Here is a 20955-nt window from a genome sequence, read left to right as displayed (position 1 = left end):
GGCCTGTGCAGCTATTAAGGGCTCAGTGCAGGAATCCCGATCCTGATGAATCGTGGATCTGCAGGCTTCTTTCAATGAAGCACTTCAATTCTAGACAGTCATGTATTTTTCTCTCTTTACAGTAAACTGTCCTTGAAGCTTGAACTGCAGCACACACACAAAATTTTCTTTCTTTCCAGCATAGACAAATTCACTCCATGAAGTTAACCTGAAACTTACTTGGTAGGTGTTTGGAGGAGGCCAGAGTGCCAGGACGACCAAGCCCTAAACGTCATATGCTGAACTTCTAAGCTTGTGATTTATTCTCTCCCTCCTTCCCTCCTTTCATCCAGGTTCTTCAGCTTTGGGACAAAGGTCTAAGTACCCACCCCACCACCCACACCAAGAGTGCTGGATGGGGAGACACAGGGAAGCTTCCTGGAGTTTGAGCTCCATTTCCTAGGTCTGAGGGCTCTCACTTCACATCCATCCACTCCTGAGTCATTTTATTCCCCTTCTTCATGCCTAAGGCAGAGCTTGGTCAGGGTTCTGAAGTAGTCCCTGCCCTAGCATGTCAGAAGGAACCAGTGAACACACAGGGAAGTCTGACAGGTGAAGGATTTAAAAGCAAGCAAGGACTCTTCTCAAGTGAAAATGGCTAGTCTAGAGGGGAGCTCAGAGCAGTAGATACAAGATGAAATAAACGAACAACTGGATTAACAAAATCCACAAAAGCATAGACTTTATTTAAGAAGTCCTTGAGATACAAAAGAAGACTAGGGCTAGGTCTACAGCTAACAGAAGCTTAACCCGCTGCGTGTCAGAGTACTCTAGGGGTAAAAGCAGGTGGGAGCAGGGGACAGAAAGGTGGGTGGCTGGGTATTCTCTGGCTTTAGAAAGTCAGAGAGCCCAGATCCCAGCTAGAACATCCCAGTCCTGGTTATAGATTCTTTACAAAGGTGTTTACCTGTGGGAAAGAGAAAAATGAAAAGTTAAATTTCACATTTTCAGGAGACTATACACTAGTCCATCCATAATGCATGTGTAGCCAAGCCTTCGAGTTTTTTGTGAGGAAGAGAACACAGGTATGGAAAGGAAATGTGACCTGCCCAGGGTATCAAGTGGCAGAGCTGGAGTGAATCCAGAAGTCTCATTTCCCTAGTTCTAGAATACCTCAGACGAGGAAGTCAGCTGGAAAGCACATCTTACAAGGCAAGTATTTAACAATTATTAGCCCCAAATACTTTAGAGGATAGAGATTATATTAATAACTTATCCAAGGCCCCACAGGCTTTGGAGTGTGAAATGCTATTTGAGGCGCAATGCATAGGGCCCATAGTGAAGTTCGGAAGTGGTAGAAGTGTAAAGAAAGAAAAGCAGGCGTTACGGCCTTCCCCACCCTCCTCATGAGCTCTTCTTGTATGGTTACTTCTTCCGAAAAGTCATCATTGACATCCAACACGAGCACTGGAATGTTCAGCAGAGCCTCAGAGTGGAGCCTGTAAGAAGCACGAGTATTTAGGGAGCAGAAAAAAGACAGTAAGCTTCACATACTCACCAGTCTTAATAATTCAGAACAGCTCTAAGGTCACAGGGCTTCTCAGGGAAATTTCATGCAAACAGTTTAAAAAAGGAATTCAATAAAGTTGGCTGGAAAGATGAGACTGAAATTTCTCTTTAGTCTGAAGACTGATACTGAAGGTCGGAGCCCCAAACAATTTAAATGGACAGCACACCAAGCCTGAAGGGAGGAAAGGCTGAAACCAGGAATGTTAACTTAGTACACACTGACAATTTTTCAGCCCTTTACCCTGAGCCAACTACTTCATCATCATCAATCACCAAGTTCAGTCTAGGGGCATATCGAAAAATAAAAAAAACTGGGAAACAATCTAATGAAAAATGTTTCTTGATATATATAGTTTATATCCAGTATTAAATTTCTGCTGGGGATAATGCTTGACAATTCCAATCACTTCCAGGACACTCTGAACCTGCTTAAGGGGCTGCGTGTTCAGCTGCCTGTATTTTAATGACTGGCTGCAAGAAGGCAGGCCTCTGTCCACTGGCGCCCTCTTCTCCACTTACGGGGTTGTCTTGTGGACAAGCCAGGCTTCGTGTTGACCATGAAGCTGCTCCAGATAGGCCAACTCAACTTCTTTCTCCTCTTGCCTGCCCCTCCGGTGTAGTCTCTTTAAACAAACCTGAAAGACAGTCCCCGGGCTCTGCTGAGCTGCTGGGCTATCTCGGCTGTCACAGAAGCTGGGGGCTCTCAGGCCTCCTTGCTGCGTCTATCCCAGGCGCTAGTGCTATGACATTCCTTCTGCTGCCTTGTCTTCTTACTGAATCACAGGTTAATGGCAAACATCATCTACCCTAGGAACCTGGAATTATTATTTTTTTCCTCCTCCCTGCCACATCCAGGAAGTCACTGAGTTCTCTTTCATCTCTCTCCAGCTGGTTCTCTCCTTGCCCCTCTCTCACCCTGCCCTGGTCAGGTCCCCAGCATTTCTCACCTGGACCATGGAGCAAGAGCCTTCTGACTATCTGCCTCCTGGAGGCAGTGAAGTGTATGGAAAGAGCACAGGCCTTAACGTCAGAAAGTCCAGGATTAAATTCCCATCTTTGCCAGGCACCAGGGGCGTAAGCTTTGTGGGCTTCTACTTCCTCTCATCAACCCCATGGGTCACCGTGAAGACTCACGGAAGGGAGCCCATCAGTTCCAGGCAAATGCTGTCTTTTCTCCTACTTGTCCTGCTCACTCCACCCTTCCAGACTACTGCAATATACAGCTGTCCCTCAGCATGTGCAGTGGGGGTTTCAGGGGGGTTTGTTCCAGGACCCTCTGTGGGTACAAAATTCCAACGCTGCTAGAGCCCCTTATGTGTATGAAATGGCAGTGGGCTCTCCACATCACGGGGTTCCATGTCTGGACCCGGAGGGCTGACTCTAATGGTACGACTCTCCTTGCTTAAAGTACCTCACAGGGTGCTTATCGCCTTTAGTCCCAGGTGCAAGGAAGTATGCATGACATCATATTTACAAAAGGGTAAGTAATTTGAAGTCATGTCATATCACACATTCACTCTGGGGTAGAATGCAAATTCTGCATAGGTCACAGTTCAAAAAATAAAAAAGTGAGGCTTGAGACTCACTTTGTCCCTCAGTCCTTCCAGAGCATGCATAATTCCAGTCTGTCTTCATCTGATCAGAAAATCTGAAGCACAATGGCTCAGGGAATGTCACCTCCTTTACTGGTCACACAGGGCCATTCCCAGAGTCTGGCCACCCCTCCTAACTCTCCACTCTTGACATTCTTAGCTCCTTCCTCCCCTGAAACTGGATGTGACCTCTTGTCTGCAGTACAGACCAAGCTCTTTCGCATCTCAAAACTTTTGCTCCAAATGTCTGCTTTGCTGAATTGCCTTCCTTCCTCTCTATGCATGGCAAACACTTCATTATTCAGTGTCATCTGTCCTGGGAAGAACATGTAGATTAACTCACTGATTTAGGACTTCTCTCTTTCAAATAGTTGAGTTTTATTCCCAAATGTAAACTTTTATCCCCAAATATAATGTATAAGATTCCCAAAGGTGCAATCTTCACTGTTTGCCTCTTGTACCATCTTTTCTCTAGGGAAAGAAAACCATATAAACAAATTTCATTTATGATCTTCTGCCCAACTTTTCAAATTGATTACACAGGTTAACAGTCTAACATGCTAATACTTTTAGCACTTATCCCTTCTCATCTCTTTCCCTTGAATCAAGAACTGTTCTAAAGTTAGATGAAGTCCTTGTCCTAGGGAGTCTATAATTTAATTAGATAACAAGTAAAACAACATATGCAAAACAGCAAATCAGGTGCCCTACTGTGAGGTTTGGATCTTAAGTACAGAAGTCAGATAAGGAAGACAGCAACTGGGCTGGGGCAGTCAGAAGAGCTTCCTGGAAGAGGCAGGGGCTCCCCCTTCATCGCTGGCACCAGCTTACTCAGCACCACTCTGAAAGCAGGCCAGAATCTGTCTGGTTCAGGGCTGAGCACAGGGCCTGGCAGGACAGGTGGTCAATACATATTTATTGCACATACTCATGGAAAGTTTTCATTTCTGACCCAGCTTATCTCTGTGGACCTCCTACTTTCATCTTTTTCTCTACCTTCCTTCCCTCTGAACCTTCTCTTTCTCCTTCTGTCATTCTGTCCCTACACCGTTTCCTCATTGCTGACTGCTTCCAGACCTCTTCGCCGTCCCCTTGCCTCCCCATCACACAGCTTTACGGCCCTGACTAACCACAACCCAGTGCTCCACCCCACTGATGACAGATGTTAGTGACTGTTGTCTACTTTCAGAAAGATTTTACACATATAGTCTTACCGCCACTTAAAAAATATATAAAAGGTCTCCTATTACACACTTAGTTCTTATTCTTCTTAAGAATATATTTTGAAGATTGTTATATGTCAGTATAGTACCTTCCAGTTCTTTTTCACGGCTTCAGAGTTTTTCAGTGCATCGATGGAGCATAATATATTTAACTGGCCTCTACTGATGACTACGTGGGTTGTTTATAATAATTTGCTATTGTAAACAAAGCTGCCCTGCACATGAGCCATTCTGCCTATGTGGGAGCATATTTATGGAGTAAATTCCAAGAAGCATGATTAATAGGGCAAAACTATGTACCCTGCTAGTATACACTGCCAGACTGCCTCCTTAGAGGCTGACCAATTCACACTCCTGCCAGCAAGGTAGCTTCAGGATTTCTAAACATAGCAAAGCTACCTAATTTTCCTGAGAGAAAAATATTATCAGAATTAATGAAAATGCGTATTTTTCAGAATGTGACGTTATGTTTTCAATTATACACTAGGGCAGAGCAATTCTTTTTATAAAAGCTATAATTATTCATTCATTGCTGGCAGGCAAACCTGATGCTAAAGTCTCTCCTGTTAAAATAGGCTAACATTTCCCTGCGCACTATTAATTTACTTAAGAGAGCAAACTTTTCTTCCCCCACCCAGAAGCCTAGGTCAACTTCTATTTTGAACATTTGGTGTAATTCTTGCTGTACTGATACGGTTACAAGTTCTTTAAAAAAAACAACCACCTTGCACAAACAGTGCTTTAGTCTGGTTCCTCTTTACCTCAGTCCTCATGGGGAGGACACGCTGAATGTGAGCAGGAAAGACAGTGCGGCTGGAAACGGCAGCCGCCTGCTTCACTCCACCCCACCCTCCTGGAAGAGCTGCTGTTTGGACTGCCTGAAGTCAGAGGCAGCAACTGGACAGGGACTGCTAGTGGGTCTGACCACTGCACTTCCTAAGCCCCACACCCAGGTGCCACTTGTCCCAGGTCTTTGCAGCACACGCTGTCCAGGCTGCAGACATGGCCTGACTCTTGGAGGCACACTGGCCAGCTGCACTCTCTCTTGCTGATTCTTTGGGGCACTGAGGCCCAGCCATTTCTCTTCTGATTTCTTTTTTTTTACTGTTGGCTAGCTTGCTTTTTACAGGTTAGTGAAGAGTAGGTAGGAAGGAGCAAAATGCCCTACTCAAGTCCATCACATGAGCTCTAAGCCAACATCTGCCGGGACTCTGCACTGGGGACTGGGCACTCACACCACTTTCTACATAGAGATGTTTCACTTCTGTTCTGCTCTCTCACAGTTCCTCTGGGTCTCACAGCAGAAATCAGGAGTGACTTCAGGGGAAGGATATCAACATTCTCGGTTCTGGTGCCATCAAAATAGCACCAAAATCCCCATCCAATCCCAAAATAAGTAATTTTTTTCTACCATCAAGTTGCAGTAATCCTTAATCCTTCAATCCTTATTCTACCCCAGCTGAAATACCTCAATTCGTCTCTCCAAAAAGATGTTATCAGCCACACCGTAATAATTACAATCACCACCACCGTTATCATCATTGTCCCATCTCACAAAGTCATTCCAAATACACAAAGACGTGAGGAAGACTTTCTTCCTTCCTTGCTGGGTCCCGGTGTCCCAGCAGGTTAGGTCAGGAACCAGGAAAAGGTTAGAGGTTAGTACTTTCAATTCTTCTCTTAATGCTTAGCCCTTCAACCTACAGCTGCTTTCAACTCTCCATCCCATGAACGCCTACTGGAAACCTGTCACCTCTTCAAATCCAACCACAGTCTTCACTCAGTTCAAGTCCACAATGCTCTTAACTCATCCTTGGCTCAGGCCATGAGCCTTCCTGGGGACCAGGACTTTCCTCTCACCCTGAACCCTACATTCGGCCACCTCAAACCATCCTTTTGACACGGCTCTCCTTTTCCCCTAAACACTGGCACCAATGCCTGCCCCTACAGTCCATCACCTTCATAACTGGTCTCTTCTATTCCTGCTCCCAGGAAATGACTACTTCAAGAAGTGATGAACATGCGAGGCTGCCGCCTTCAGCTTTGCTCTTTTCACAGAAGGTTCTCAGCCCTCTGGCTTCACTGCATCTCCAGTTGAGTTTCACTTAAACCTGAGACCCTATTTACTTCCGTGGACTCTCTTTATTTCCTCACAATCTTCAGAAGCTCCCGACATAAAGAGCCCCGATGCCTGGTCCCCTTCACACCCAGGGCCCTCGCCTGCTGCCGCCCCTGCTGAGGCCAGGCCCTCCCATCCGGTCCTCTCCCCTCTGGCTCCCGGGGGTCTGTGTCATGGGGGCTCTCCCACCCATTTTCTGACCCTGGCCAGCCTGCTCTCAGGCTTCTTCCTTCCACAAGACTTGGTCATAAACCTAAAAGCCTGGCCTCCAGCCTGAAGAGAATGCTCCCTCCTGAGACTATGTGCTATACCTGGCATTTGACTGTATGTCAGATGTCTGTCTAAAAAGGTGAGAGCAACACAGCCCTCAAAAAGACCCCCCAGCTTGACTCCCACTCCAGAGGAGCCCTTCGAGATCACGTGTCTGCAACACTGGACTGGACAGACAAGGACCCCTCCAGGGAAGGGCTTCCAGGGCCTGCCCGCGGTTGGCAGAGCCAAGGACCCCTGCCGTCTTCAGAGACTCCACACCACCACCCTACTGTGTGCTGGGTTGGCCCCATGGTCCAGGTCGGAGGTCATGGGAGGCAACTCCCACAGTCTTTCGTGCCTTACCAGTGGCATCCTTAAGGTTCAGAAAAGCAGACAATGAATTAGGAAAGCATCAGGATGAGGTGAGGAAAGCCTCTTCGTCCTCCTGACATGCTAGTCAGGAAACCACCAAGACCACAATGGACTCTGATGGCCCAGTTAGAGGGAAGGAAAAGCTGAGGCAACTGGCTACAGGTTCGCTCGCTGGTCAGAGGGTCGAAACTGTGGATCCCAGTGATAAAGCCCAATCCTCTCTAGGCGGTCGCTACATCAAGAGGAACCCTTCAGCCCCTGCTGCAGGGAGCCTATGGGGACTGGGTCCTTGGGCTAGAATGGGAGGGTGCTCACCCACTGCTCTCCATGCCCCAGGTAGTACCCACAACCAACTTTCTCCAACTGGAAAATCAGAGGCTCAGAGAGCGCCACCTCTTAAGTTTCAGACGGTCCTAATGTTCAAGGCTTTAGATTCTGTCTTACCTGGGGAGCAGCCTGGAGGTAGATGAAGCCATGTAATCTGAGCCGGCTGGCAAACTCCTGCAGGAGAAAATAATGCCAGTCCTGATAGATATGCCATTCAATGTCACTGAGGGACCCATTTTCAAAAAGAGTCTTTGCAAAGATATACCTGGTTGGAAATGTAGGTGGGATGGGTGAGGGGAAGAGAATGGGAAATGGAATGAAAGGCAAAAGAAAGAAGCAAAAAAACATTAATAACAACTTGTTCCATGTCTGTCCAAACCACTTAACCTTTTTGGTTCCTTACTGATTTTTAAGAAGTCTGAATTCTTTACCTACATCTTTCACTCAATACTGAGAATAGCATTTAAACTTTAGAGGCCAAAATCTCTGAGTGGATTAATCCACTGGAAGAAAAAGGGCACTGAAAGACAGTCTCATTGGTCACTAACAATTTCCCCTCCTGGAAACCAGTCAAAAGATGTGCAAATGGTGCAAGTAGACTCAGACTTTTAAGATTTCCTTATTATTACTGTAAGTAAGCCCCCAAACAAAACAACCTAGTATAAAGCACCCACGACTTACTTTAAGGACTCAAGGGTTCTGAGGCTGCAGAGCCATCCTTCGGTCTAGCCGAGAAGCAGAGCAGAACTGTATTTAAGTCATGTCCCCTATGGAGCAGGAAATGCATTTCCTACTAACTGCAGTATCACCAAGAAAACAAACTCTCTTCCAAAGCAAGCCTCCTCTACCTCTGAGCTTCTAATACAGATATGAGAAGGCTAAATCTAAAATTCAACCTCATTTTGCCCCTTGCTTACTTCCATAACTAAAGGAGCATCTGGTAAATAGGAAGTCGGAGCTTACTAGAAACCATAGTTTCAGGAGGGGCAGTTCTGCTTTCCAACCTCAGGCATCTTGATACAAAACACAGTTTACATCAAGCAATGAATTCCAGTTTCTAAGGCAATACTCAGCAACTGGCTACTTCTGGAAAAATGAAATTTGGATGCCTTGTCTATGAATGGCTCAGGGAGGTATACACCACAAGTCTGCGAGTGCTGCATAAGAGAAGGGTTTCAAGAGTCACATTTCTGAGTCTGACCTGGCTTCAAAATTCACTAGCTGTGTCTCCAGGCGCAAGTCATCAAACTCTCAGGCTGCTTCTTCCTCTGTACATAGATAACAGTTGAACCTAATTCTTAGAGTTGTGAGAACTGTAATACTTACAAGGCACTTACAACAGTGACTGACAGATACTACTAAAGACACCTTAGTTGTCACTGCAACTACTTCATTGTTAGGCTATGAAGGCACTAATTTGGGAGCTCTAGAAGCCAACTCTTTCAGTCTGAAATGGCTTACCTATAGCCTAGCTGAAGACAACAAAGAAAAGAGGTGAATTTCTAATTCAGTATCTGAAAAATGTTTTCAGCTTTTTCATAAGTAACATGAAAATGAAGATCTTACAAAGAGCAAGTAAATATCTGTTACTTAGTCTTATAAAAGGCCCTGGCCCTTTTCTGAGGATGAGCACTTCTTTATTTCTCCAAAGCTGGCAGTGAAGGGGCGAGAGGATGTAGAGGCCATGGCGGTGCTAAATGCTGAGGAGGGTGGGGAGAGCCCCTGCAGCCTGAAGGAAGGGGCTGCAGGAAAGAGCCAGCTTAAGCACCAAGGCGTCAGGGTCCCTGCTCTAAAACCACATGCTAGTGTTTTCTTTCAACTCTAACAGAAAAGATTTAGACTCTCCCTCCTTGTCATCTACTCTCCCAAACAGGCTATGTTGCTCCTTTGGAATACATATAACACACCTGAGCAGGTGTGCAGTCTCAGAGTTCCCTGTCAGACTAAGGTCACCATGAGGGCAGGAACTGGGTCTGCTCTGCTTACTGCAGCCCCCAGGTCTGACCCAGTGCCTGAACACAGGTGGCATTCAACAAATCTGTTCATTTGCTAAGCCAAATGAATAAATGTTTAAAGGAGTGGAGAGGCTCTAAATTACCATCAGGGCTAGAGTGTGTAATCAGTTATCGTCTCTGTCTCAAAAATGTCCCCTCTGAAGAAAACATCTAGGATGCTGCAGCTGCCAACAGCACAATCAGCTGCCTCCCTTTACATGTAAATGTCAAGATCGGGTACCTTTTTTTTGGCCACGCCACGCTGCATGAGGGATCTTAGTCCCCTGACCAAGGATCAGACCCACGCCCCCTACAGTAGAAGCACAGAGTCTCAACCACTGGACTGCCAGAGAAGTCTGGAGATCTTCTGAACAGATCTTCTAAAGTCCGTGTACTTTCTAAACAAAGTATTTCTAAGGGGTCTCTCACATGTGTACCTCACTAAAGGGCTGAATATCAAAAGACCAATGGCAAGTATGTTTCCAGGCAGGTAGCAATATGTAATTCATCTTCCTAATTCTAGAGGCTAGGCTTGGGAGAGGGGAAAGGAAAATAAATAGTAGTTTATCCAACAGTTGAAAAAACAAAAATCTAGAGCTCAACCATTTACAATTCACATATTTAGCTTTTATAAAAAACAGGCTCTCTCCTGGGGTCCACAGAGAAGGAGTGCCTAGCCTATAGCGTTTGTATTACATATCTTGAATGATTTTTAAGTAATGCTTAAAAAAAAATCAGAATACATTACAAATATACCCTTATTTTTCCCCCTCCAGGAGGCTTTATGGGAAGACTAAGAAGTAGGGCTAGTTTCTGTAATCTGGAAGTAGACAGGTAACCAATCTAGCGTCTTGAGAAGTGAATGGACAGGGCTTCTCTGGTGGCTCACTGGTAAAGAATCTGCCTGCAGGAGACATGGGTTCAATCCCTGATCCAGGAAGATCCCACACGCCCCACAGCAACTCAGCCCATGAGCCACAACTACTGAGCCTGTGCTCTGGAGCTGGGGAGCTGCAGCGACTGAAGCCTGCAGGCCCTAAAGCCCATGCTCCCCAACAAAAAAAGCCACTGCTCCTCTGAGCACCACAACGAAGAGCAGCCCCCACTCTCCGCAAGCAGAGAGAGCCTGGGCAGAGCGAAGGCCCAGCACAGACAAAAACATAAACAAAATGACGTGAATGGACAACAGAAGTGAAAACTTCCCATTCTGATAATTCAAAGGGGCTTCAGAGCTCAACATGCTTTGAGCCACCATCTCACACTGACACAGGTCATTCATAGCCTTCAGATAAAAAACCCTCAGTAATGTCCAGATCGAGGCACCCTCACTTCAAATGGCTGAAACACAAGTCTCAGCCTGGTCTTGTGGCCGAACCAGGAATTCGGGAGTATAGACGGACCAGCTCCTCTAGAATCGAGGGGCTGAATTCCCAAGCTAGCTGCTAGCCTTCGTGAAAAGTGACTCCCCACCTCCCTCCGTCCGGTAGATAGGACAATGCCCTTCCCTGGCCCTATGAGAGACTGGATATCTCTTATAGACTCTGGCCAATAATAAATCCTCTCACACGACAGAGTCAAAAATGGTTAAATCCAAGACAGAAGTCAATTTTTCAGATGTGCTTCTGCTCAGAAATCCTTTCTTGAAGAATAAAACAAGGATAAATGTATTTCTCCTATCATTTTAGAACACAGATTTCAATTCCATCTGCTTTTTTCTTCAAGGTGATAGCCAGTCACTGACTCATCTGGTTTGCTAGAACATACACTGCTACTTAAGTGTCTCTTTCGTGCCTTTCTGCATGTAACGGTTATACTAGGTAGCCACCAGCCTGCTTCTATGACAGAAAAGAAGAAGACAAGGTAATCAGTGCCAATGTGAGAAATTAAATGCATTTAGTTTATGAAAAACACAGTTTCCTTTCTTGACATGTGTGGTAACTGAAATTGTAAGTCTGAACAAATCTCTACAGTGTTGTCTTTAAAAAGAAGACAATTTTTTCAAGGATAACATTCAATGACAACAGCAGTACAGGGTCTGAGCAAGAAAAGAAAACCTGTAGTGCTGAGCACAGAGCCTGTGGCCGGCAGAGGCTCAGGATCTTACCTGTCACTGTACACAGACCTCTCAAAGATCTGTACTGCCTTCCCAACCTCCAGGAGTTTCTCAGGGAAGGGCTCCAACTGTACTTTCAGGCGGCTCAGGAAAGAAAATGTCTGGAAGGTGTAGGACCATCGTGCTGGCTCCTGGTACATCATATCCAGCAAGTTTCCAAGACTGGTGGCAGCACCGGCCTAGAGGCAAATTACAAAAGAGGAGAATTTCCTAGGAGGCACATTTTCTTCTCAGTGTTTACCACCCTTCTACCTTGTACCTTGTAATCACTGGGAGAAGCAATTACAGAGGCTTCCTCCCACTAAAAAGATACTGCATCCCACACCATTTGTGTAGTCGAAGCTACACAACCAAGGAAGAGACTTTCCTACTTTCTTAGGTGAGAATCTGATAGAGTGAGATGACATGCCACCTTCAATATACCAAATAAGAGCAGTGCCAGAACCACCCATAGAATTAGCACATTCACGGATAGATGTGTTTGCAGAGGGGGGCCAGAGGAGGTAACAATCACAACCATCTAAAACTCTACTTGCAACCATATTACTTCTACCACAACACTATGTTGCTTCTCTCTGGGGCTTCCATTTGTGGTTCTTTCTTTCTAAAACTAACCTAGACAAGAAAGTAACTGACTATAAAATCCAACCCACAAAATAAAGAGTGCTGTCTCTCTTATGGCAGAGCTACACATTGTTAAAAACAAACACAGGAACAAACAAAAACACACTAATCCCTCCTCCTGGATTCTAGACACTTTACGAGAGGCACGTGAAGACCCACTTACTCCGCATGTGCAGGGGGAATGTGTGTAAAATACTCAGGAAGCCTAGATTCTTCCCTGGGCCCTGCCACTGACTCAGTGCAAAAGTGAGTTCTGCGCAAAGCACTCTCACCTGTGTTCATTTAGTCACCATTAACTGAAGGCCTGTGTGGATGAGGTGCTACATGAGCTAGGTGCTGTAAGGGGTACAGAAAACAAAATTAAGATTTATCTCAACGTTCACTGTGCTATGCTGTCTCATTTAATCTTCAAAACAGCACCATGAGGTAGGTACCACTGTTATGCCCATTTCCTCGAGGAGAACACCCACTCAGAAGGGTGACAGAGCTTGTCTAAGGCTTCATGGTTCAGAGCTGAATGGGGACTCAAACCTGGCTTCCACTAACTTCTCCATTCTAATGCTTCTCCATATAAAAGCGAGCAAGACATGGTTCCTAAATTTAAGGAGCTCATAATGCAAACAGAAAGGCGGTGACAAAAATATGGAAAACTAGACTAGAAAGCAGAACATACAACAAAGGGGTGCTCACATGTGGTGAGAGAATCTGGGAAGTTTCTGGAAAAAAGTGGCATTAAGCAGGGAAGTAAGTAAATGGTACATGGAATCTCCATAGACGGAAACGGAGATTAAGAAGAAAGAATTTCACGTAGAGACAAAAATCTTGGTGGGGGTAGAGGGGGTGGGGAAGGGGAGGTTAGACAACCATAAGTGGTCCAGTTTCACAGAATATCAACCCTGGATTCCAAAGAAGGGTCTTACCCTTTGGAAGGTTTCATCAGGAGCAATGCAGGTAGAGCGCAGCAGGTCACAAAACCTCCCTCTTTCCAGTCCCAACCTACAAACACACACCAGCCTCACAAACGGCCCCTGGCTGAGAGCTGGAGGTTGAAGCAGGAGGACAAATTTGGATCTACTGGGGTCTCTGGCAGGGTCACTGGAGACTGTAGGGAGCCCATGGTGCGTGGCACAGTTCTGAGATGGCAGGGAAGCCAGCTGACTGGAGTGGGGCACTGCGCTGGCAGAGGCACCAGGATGACTGGGTGGGGGCTTCTACCAGCAGGCTTTGGGCTACCAAAGGGAGCCTGTTGTAGAATAAAAAACTGTACAGAGGCCTACGTGATTTCTAAAGAACCTATCTCAACTACAGAACATGAAGCACATACCCCTTTAGACATAAAAACAAAAAAGGGGACAATCAGTGGAGATAAAAATACTCAGCAATTCAAAAGGACTGAACTCATCAGTGTGCTCGGGACAAGTAGCCTCTCAGGAGACAGAGCTATTGCCAGAAAGAGGAGAAAATGGAAAAAGCTCCATGAGATTCAAGAGACTGCTACACTAAGAACAGGTTATCCAAAAAAGGAGCCAGAGACTTCCCTGGAGGTTAAGACCCCGCACTTCCACTGCAGGGGCAAGGGTCTGATCCCTGGTTGGGGAACTAAGATCTCACAGACTGCATGGCATGCCCCCCAGCAAAAGAAATGAAGCCATGCTCCAAATGGAACAATATGAAAAGAACATTTTTAGAGGGAAAAAATGCAATTGCCAAAACAAAACTCCCAATGAAGATAGTAACCAGCAGACTGTAAACTGCATGAAACCTGATTAGTGAGTATCAAACAGAATACTGCTTTCCTCGTGGCTCAGACTAGTAAAGAGTCTGCCTCCAAAGTGGGAGACCTGGGTTCGATTCCTGGGTTGGGAAGATCCCCTGGAGGAGAGCATGGCAACCCACTCCAGTATTCTTGCCTGGAGAATTCATGGACAGAGGAGCCCAGCAGGCTACAGTCCATGGGGTCGCTAAGAGTCGGGCAGGACTGAGCAGAGTCGGACAGGACTGAGCGACTAAGCACAGCACACAGCACATACAGAGTATCAACTCAAGAAATTTTTCCTAAGAGAAAAAAGCAGAAAGTTAGAAATAAACAGAAACAGTTTAGGAGATCCAGTATACACTGTTACATAGTGGTAGGGTATCTTTTTTTCTTCTGGAAAGATACATCAAGATGTAATGTCACCTTCTCCCACCCCACAGCAGTTAATACAATTTTGTATCAACTAACTTCAAACAAGAGCTAAAATAATGTGCAACTTTGCAGTATCCATATTTCAGATAAAACTACTACCCAAAGTAAACAATTTTCTTTCTCCAGTGATGAGCCCTATACAGAGAAGTGAAATGCCACTCCCCTCCCCAAAAGAAGAGATGAACAGAGGAAGACCACTACTTGTGAGGTCTGTGTCTCCCTCTCATCAAATTTCACTGTCACTGAGAATCACTGTCTAATAGAAACATGACATATCTCTAGGTATTTTAGAACACAAATAAACTTAAACAACGGTACTTTTACTATGGTTTTAGTTCAGGTGAAAAAGAAGCCAAAACCAAAGAAAAAAATAGAAGAATATCTCTGAAGACCTGAGACTTTCCACCAGAGAAATTTGCTGAGTATCAGAAAGGATTTAATACGGATTTACATATGTGGCTTTCATATTCTCTCTCTCTCACATACACACACACACCCAGACCTATCCTAGCAAGATGTCAATAATTCATAAAAACAAAACAAAAACCTAAGGAGGGGGAAATATTAATTTCTTACATTTAAAAAAGGATCAGAACCACATAACACTTCCCTACAGCAGAAACCTAGATAGTTTATTAAAAGGCAGAGACATTATTCTGCCAACAAAGGTCCCTATAGTCAAAGCTATTCCGGTATTCATGTGTGGATGTGAGAGTTGGACCACAAAGAAGGCTGAGCACCAAAGAATTGATGTTTTTGAACTGTGGTGTTGGAGAAGACTCTTGAGAGTCCCTTGGACTGCAAGGAGATCCAACCAGTCCATCCTAAAGGAAATCAGTCCTGAATATTCATTGGAAGGACTGATGCCGAAGCTGAAGCTCCAATACTTTGGCCACCTGATGCAAAGAGCCAACTCATGGGAAAAGACCCTGATGCTGGGAAAGACAGAAAGCAGGAGAAGAAGGAGCTGACAGAGGATGAGATGGTTGGACGGCATCACCAACTCAATGGACATGAGTCTGAGCAGGCTCCAGGGTATGGTGAAGGACAGGGAGGCCTGGTGTGCTGCAGTCTGTGGGGTCACAAAGAATCAGACACGACTAACCAACTGTACAACAACACAACAGAAATTAAAGACATTTTAAAATAAGCAATCACTCAGAGACTGTATTAATACGACCTACATTCTAAAAAAAAAAAATTCTCTAAAATAAACTTCAACCAATTGAAAAATGAATCAAAGAATCAAGAAATGAGAAGAAGTGGCAATAAGAAAACAGTGTTCACTGAATGACCAGCAGAAGAGAGTTAAGTATAAATTATTATTAATGTGGTTAAGAAGTTTACTGCCAATTTCTATAGTTAAAAGAGAAATTCCCAGGAATTCCCTGGCGGTCCAGTGGTTAGGACTTAGTGATTTTACTGCTGGGGTCCAAGTTCAATCCCTGATTAGGAAACTAAGATCTCACAAGCTGTACAGCCTGGCCAGAAAAAAAAAGAGAGAGAGAGACAGAGAGAGAGAAATTTCACTATTTACAAACATTCCAGAACTATAAAATTACAGATTTCTATGCTTGGGTAGTAGAGCCTAGAGAATAAAGTAATAAAAAAGTAGTAAATTTCATGTTTTTCTTTTATGGAGACGCCATTAATATTGATAAATACGTTCAAACATGAATATATATAGTTTTTACTGAAGTATAGTTGATGTACAATATTATATTAGCTTCAGGTGTACAACACAGTGATTCTGCATTTTTGCAGATTATACTCCACTATAGCTTATTGCAACATAAATGGCTATAGTTCCCTGTGTCCTATAGTATATTCTTGTTGCTTTGGCTATTTAATATGCAGTAATTTTTATCTGTTAATCCTACATTCCTGATTTGTTCCTCCCTCTTCCCTCTCCTCTTTGGTAACCCCAAGTTTGTTTTCTGTATCTGTGAATCTTAAACATATATATATATATATTTAACATGTATATTTTTAGTTTAAATGTTTCCATTAGCAGAGTAAAAATAGTAAAAATTTCCACAGGAATGAAGGGGAGAAAGATGAAAGAAATATTTAAATACAGAAAAAAAGGGAAAGAAAGGAGATGAAAGCACAAAAATAAGGTGGCAGGAAGAAGTTAAATATAATCATGATCAAAGAGAAAAATTCCCAGGAATGGGAAGCAGACCCTCAAAATGTGTAAAAGCTAAAAATCCTGTTCATAAGTGAAACAACAAAACAAGATGACATAGATTAGTTGAAAACAAAGGGGCAGAAAAATCCATCAAGTAGGTGCAAATAAAAAGCAAGCAGATGTGGCAAAGATGTGTCAAGAAAAAAAGCATTAGGGACTTCCCTGGTGATCCAGTGGGGAAGAATCTGCCTGTCAACGCAGGAAACGTGGATTCAATCCCTGGTCCAGGATGAGCCCACATGCCTCGGAGCAACTAAGCCTGCACTCTGGAGCTGCGGAGCCACAGCTACTGAGCCCCCGCACTGAAGCTACTGAGGTCCGAGTGCGAGAGCCAGTGCTTTACACAAGCGAAGCCCCCACAAGAGGAAGACCACGCACTGGAGCAAGAGAGGGGCCCCCCGCTGCTCGCCGCGGCTAGAGGAGGCCAGTGTGCAGCAACAAAGACCCATTTATTTTATTTTAAAAATAAAAAATAAGTAAACAAATATTTTTAAAATACAAGGAGAAATGGGCAAAACATAATAAAAGCACAAAACTTTAGTTCACTTCTCTTAGAATTAAAAAAAAAAAAACAGTAGAGAACTCAGAGGATTAGACTCTAAATCATTTTTTTCACATATCGGAAACTGGGATACATAGTACAATGCTTACTAAACATAACAGACATTTTAATTATTCCTTAGGAGCATCACTAAATTGATGTCTCATAATCAATGGCATCTTAGAATGGATAAAATATGTCACACCAAACTACACAGAATTTACAGGAAATAACATACTGTTCTTAAAAGTCCACAGCAAACTTATGAAAACTGACCATACACAGGCCATGAAGAAAACCTCAGTAAGTTTCCCATGAGAAACTGTATAAGCCACACTGATCATAACAAAGTAAAACTAGAATTAACAAAATAATAAACATACAAAATCTACTCAGAATATGTAAAACACTAAAAATAATTCTTAGGCAAAAAATAAGTTAAAACTACAATTACATATTTTTTTAGAAATTTCAGTTACAGTCTCATATATCAAAATCTAGAAGATAGGGCCAGAACTTATTCTATGCTTTTATCGGGTTGGCGAAAAACGGGTGAAAAAAACCTAATGAACCTTTTGGGCCAACAGTATGATTAAGGCAAAAAAAAGGGAAAAATACACAAATGAATCATTAACTTTATTAAAGAGTTTTAAAAATACAAAAATTCTGAGAAATAAATTTAAAAGCAAAGAGTAATGAACTAGACTGCAAGCCCCAACAGAATTAAAAATTACAATCTATTAATTGCACCTTTTAAAAAAGAATAATCACCTACCAAGTCTTCTCCTTTCAAAATATTCACACAGATAAGCAACATCGGACAAACAATAAAATAACTCTCATACAGAAGAATTTAAAGCATAAAAGAAGACATGTACTAATTCTACATTATTAAATTTGAAAATCTTAATAAAAGGCAATTCTTAGGAAAAAAATTATCAAAAGTGACTAAAAACACTGAATAATAATTGAGGGAGAAAGAGTTGTCCAATATTTCCCCCAAACAACACTAAGTCCATGTAATTTTGAAACTAATTTCTATCATACCTTCAAGGAATAGACAATTTCTATGCTAAATACAATACAAAGCTCCTCAATTCATTTTCATAACCCTAAAGGTAAAACCTGTCAAAAACTGTATACCCAAATAGTAATACCAATTAAATTTATAAATACACATGCAAAAGTCCAAACAATGTATTAGCAAATTAATGCAACAGTACACCATGATCAAAAGGGTTCATTCTAGGAATGTGAGGATGACATCATTATCAAATCTATGACTAACACTAAGAGAAAAAAGCAAAAGAAAGAAAAATCCCATGGTTATCTCACTAGATGCTAAAAAAGGCTTCTGATGAAAACTTAACATCTGATACTGATAAAAACAGTTAATATCTTAGTAATAGAAGGGTACCTCCTCCACACAGTCTATTGAAATGAATGACAAGCACAGAACTTAATGATGATACATCAGAGGTAGTTTCACTAAAGACAGAAAAGATAAGGGTGACTACCATCACTGCTATTATTTAATATTATTCTGGAACTTCTATCTAACAGAAGAAAACAGAAATGAGGTTTGGATATTGGAAAGCCCTTACAAGTGATTAGGATTTAGAGGAAACTATTATTTTCTAAAACCTCAAGCAAATAAAGCAGAAAAAAAGAGAGAGAGAGAATTAAGTCAAACAAGACATATACAACAATCAACTGCTTTTCTTTAAAACAGCAATAACCAGTTTGAAAAGGACGATGGAAAAATACTTCCCAGTCACAATAACCACAAAATAGATAACCACTCGGAATAAACTCAACAAGACCATTACTGGAAATGCAGATAACAACTGGGGGAAAATGAGACTCCTGTAACTTTTAAAGTCACATAAAGGGTAAAACCTTAAAAGCAAAAGAGAAAAACAAGTGCATGTTTTTATCATCCTGGGCTTGTAACAGGTTTTTTTAAACTTTCACATCAAAGGCAGTAACTACGAAGAAAATGTAGATCTGACCACATAAAAACTTAAAAGTATTATATTGCAAAATATACCATATAGAAAAGGAAAGAAAAAAATGACCAAACTGGGGAAAGAATCGACAGTATATGACAAAGAGTTAAGATATTTAACAAGACAATGAGCTCTTATAAAGCCATTACAAAAACCTAAAGATCTCAATAGGGGGGGAAAATGGCAAGAGGTTTGAACAAGCAGTTCACTAAAGAATACTAAAAAATATCCAATAAACATTAAAAAGTTGCTCAATTAATTGGTACTTAGTTCAGTTCAGTTCAGTCACTCAGTCGTGTCCGACTCTTTGCAACCCCATGAACTGCAGCACGCCAGGCCTCCCTGTCCATCACCAACTTCCAGAGTCTAGCCAAACCCATGTCCATTAAGTCGGTGATTCCATCCAACCATCTCATCCTCTGTCATCCCCTTCTCCTTCTCCTGCCCTCAATCTTTCCCAGCATCAGGGTCTTTTTCAATGAGTCAGCTCTTCGCATCAGGTGGCCAAAGTATTGGAGTTTCAGCTTCAACATCAGTCTTACCAATAAACACCCAGGACTGAACTCCTTTAGGATGGACTGGTTGGATCTCCTTGCAAGTCCAAGGGACTCTCAAGAGTCTTCTCCAACACCACAGTTCAAAAGCATCAATTCTTCGGCACTCAGCTTTCTTTATAGTCCAACTCTCACATCCATATATGACCACTGGAAAAACCGTAGCCTTGACTAGACGGACCTTTGTTGGCAAAGTAATGTCTCTGCTTTTGAATATGCTGCCTAGGTTGGTCATAACTTTCCTTCCAAGGAGTAAGCGTCTTTTAATGTCATTGCTGCAATCACCATCTGCAGTGATTTTGGACCCCAGAAAAATAAAGTCAGCCACTGTTTCCACTGTTTCCCCATCTATCTGCCATGAAGTGATGGGACCAGATGCCATGATCTTAGTTTTCTGATAAAGGGATGCAGCCAAAGCAAAAACACCACCCAGCTGTAGATGGGACTGGTGATAGAAGCAAGGTCCGATGCTGTAAAGAGCAATATTGCATAGGAACCTGGAATGTTAGGTCCATGAATCAAGGCAAATTGGAAGTGGTCAAACAGGAGATGGCAAGAGTGAACATCGACATTCTAGGAATCAGTGAACTAAAATGGACTGGAATGGGTGGATTTAACTCAGATGACCATTATATCTACTACCGTGAGCAGGAATCCCTTAGAAGAAATGGAGTAGCCATCACAGTCAACAAAAGAGTCTGAAATGCAGTACTTGGATGCAACCTCAAAAATGACAGAATGATCTCTGTTTGTTTCCAAGGCAAATCATTCAATATCACAGTAATCCAAGTCTATGCCCCAACCAGTAACACTGAAGAAACTGAAGTTGAACGGTTCTATGAGGACCTACAAGACCTTCTAGAACTAACATTCCCAAAAGATGTCTTTCCATCATAGGGGACTGGAATGCAGAAGTACAAAGTCAAGAAACACCTGGAGTAACAGGCAAATTTGGCCTTGGAGTACAGATTGAAGCAGGGCAAAGGCTAATAGAGTTCTGCCAAGAGAACGCACTGGTCATAGCAAACACCCTCTTCCAACAACACAAGAGAAGACTCTACACATGGACATCACCAGATGGTCAACACCAAAATCAGACTGATTGTATTCTGTGCAGCCAAAGTTGGAGAAGCTCTATACAGTCAGCATAAACAAGACCGGGAGCTGACTGTGGCTCAGATCATGAACTCCTTATTGCCAAATTCAGACTTAAATTGAAGAAAGTGGAGAAAACCACTAGACCATTCAGGTATGACCTAAATCAAATCCCTTATGACTATACAGTGGAAGTGAGAAATAGATTTAAGG

General features: G+C 43.0%; 1 protein-coding gene across 5 annotated transcripts in view; it reads right to left on the bottom strand.

Moving 5' to 3' along the window:
- Nucleotides 1-763: 763 nt before the first annotated feature.
- Nucleotides 764-20955, bottom strand: part of DGUOK (deoxyguanosine kinase) — a 33554-nt gene continuing 13362 nt past the window's right edge. The window contains exons 3-7 of one of the 5 annotated variants that reach the window (XM_068973116.1): nucleotides 11532-11719; nucleotides 7551-7698; nucleotides 2068-2183; nucleotides 1379-1478; nucleotides 764-946 (exon numbers count right to left, since the gene is read on the bottom strand). In XM_068973116.1, coding sequence (XP_068829217.1) covers nucleotides 920-946; nucleotides 1379-1478; nucleotides 2068-2183; nucleotides 7551-7698; nucleotides 11532-11719 — 579 coding nt within the window. In that variant the 3' untranslated portion in view covers nucleotides 764-919. Of the gene's footprint in view, nucleotides 1737-2067; nucleotides 2184-7550; nucleotides 7699-11531; nucleotides 11720-20955 lie in introns of all 5 variants that reach the window. The other 4 variants (XM_068973098.1, XM_068973107.1, XM_068973123.1 and 1 more) reach the window with 4 other exon arrangements.

The sequence above is a fragment of the Capricornis sumatraensis genome, chromosome 1 (assembly GCF_032405125.1).
Source record: "Capricornis sumatraensis isolate serow.1 chromosome 1, serow.2, whole genome shotgun sequence".
Classification (NCBI taxonomy): Eukaryota; Metazoa; Chordata; class Mammalia; order Artiodactyla; family Bovidae; genus Capricornis; species Capricornis sumatraensis.
Note: the sequence above shows the minus strand (reverse complement) of the source record. Positions and strands in the feature narration are given on the sequence as shown.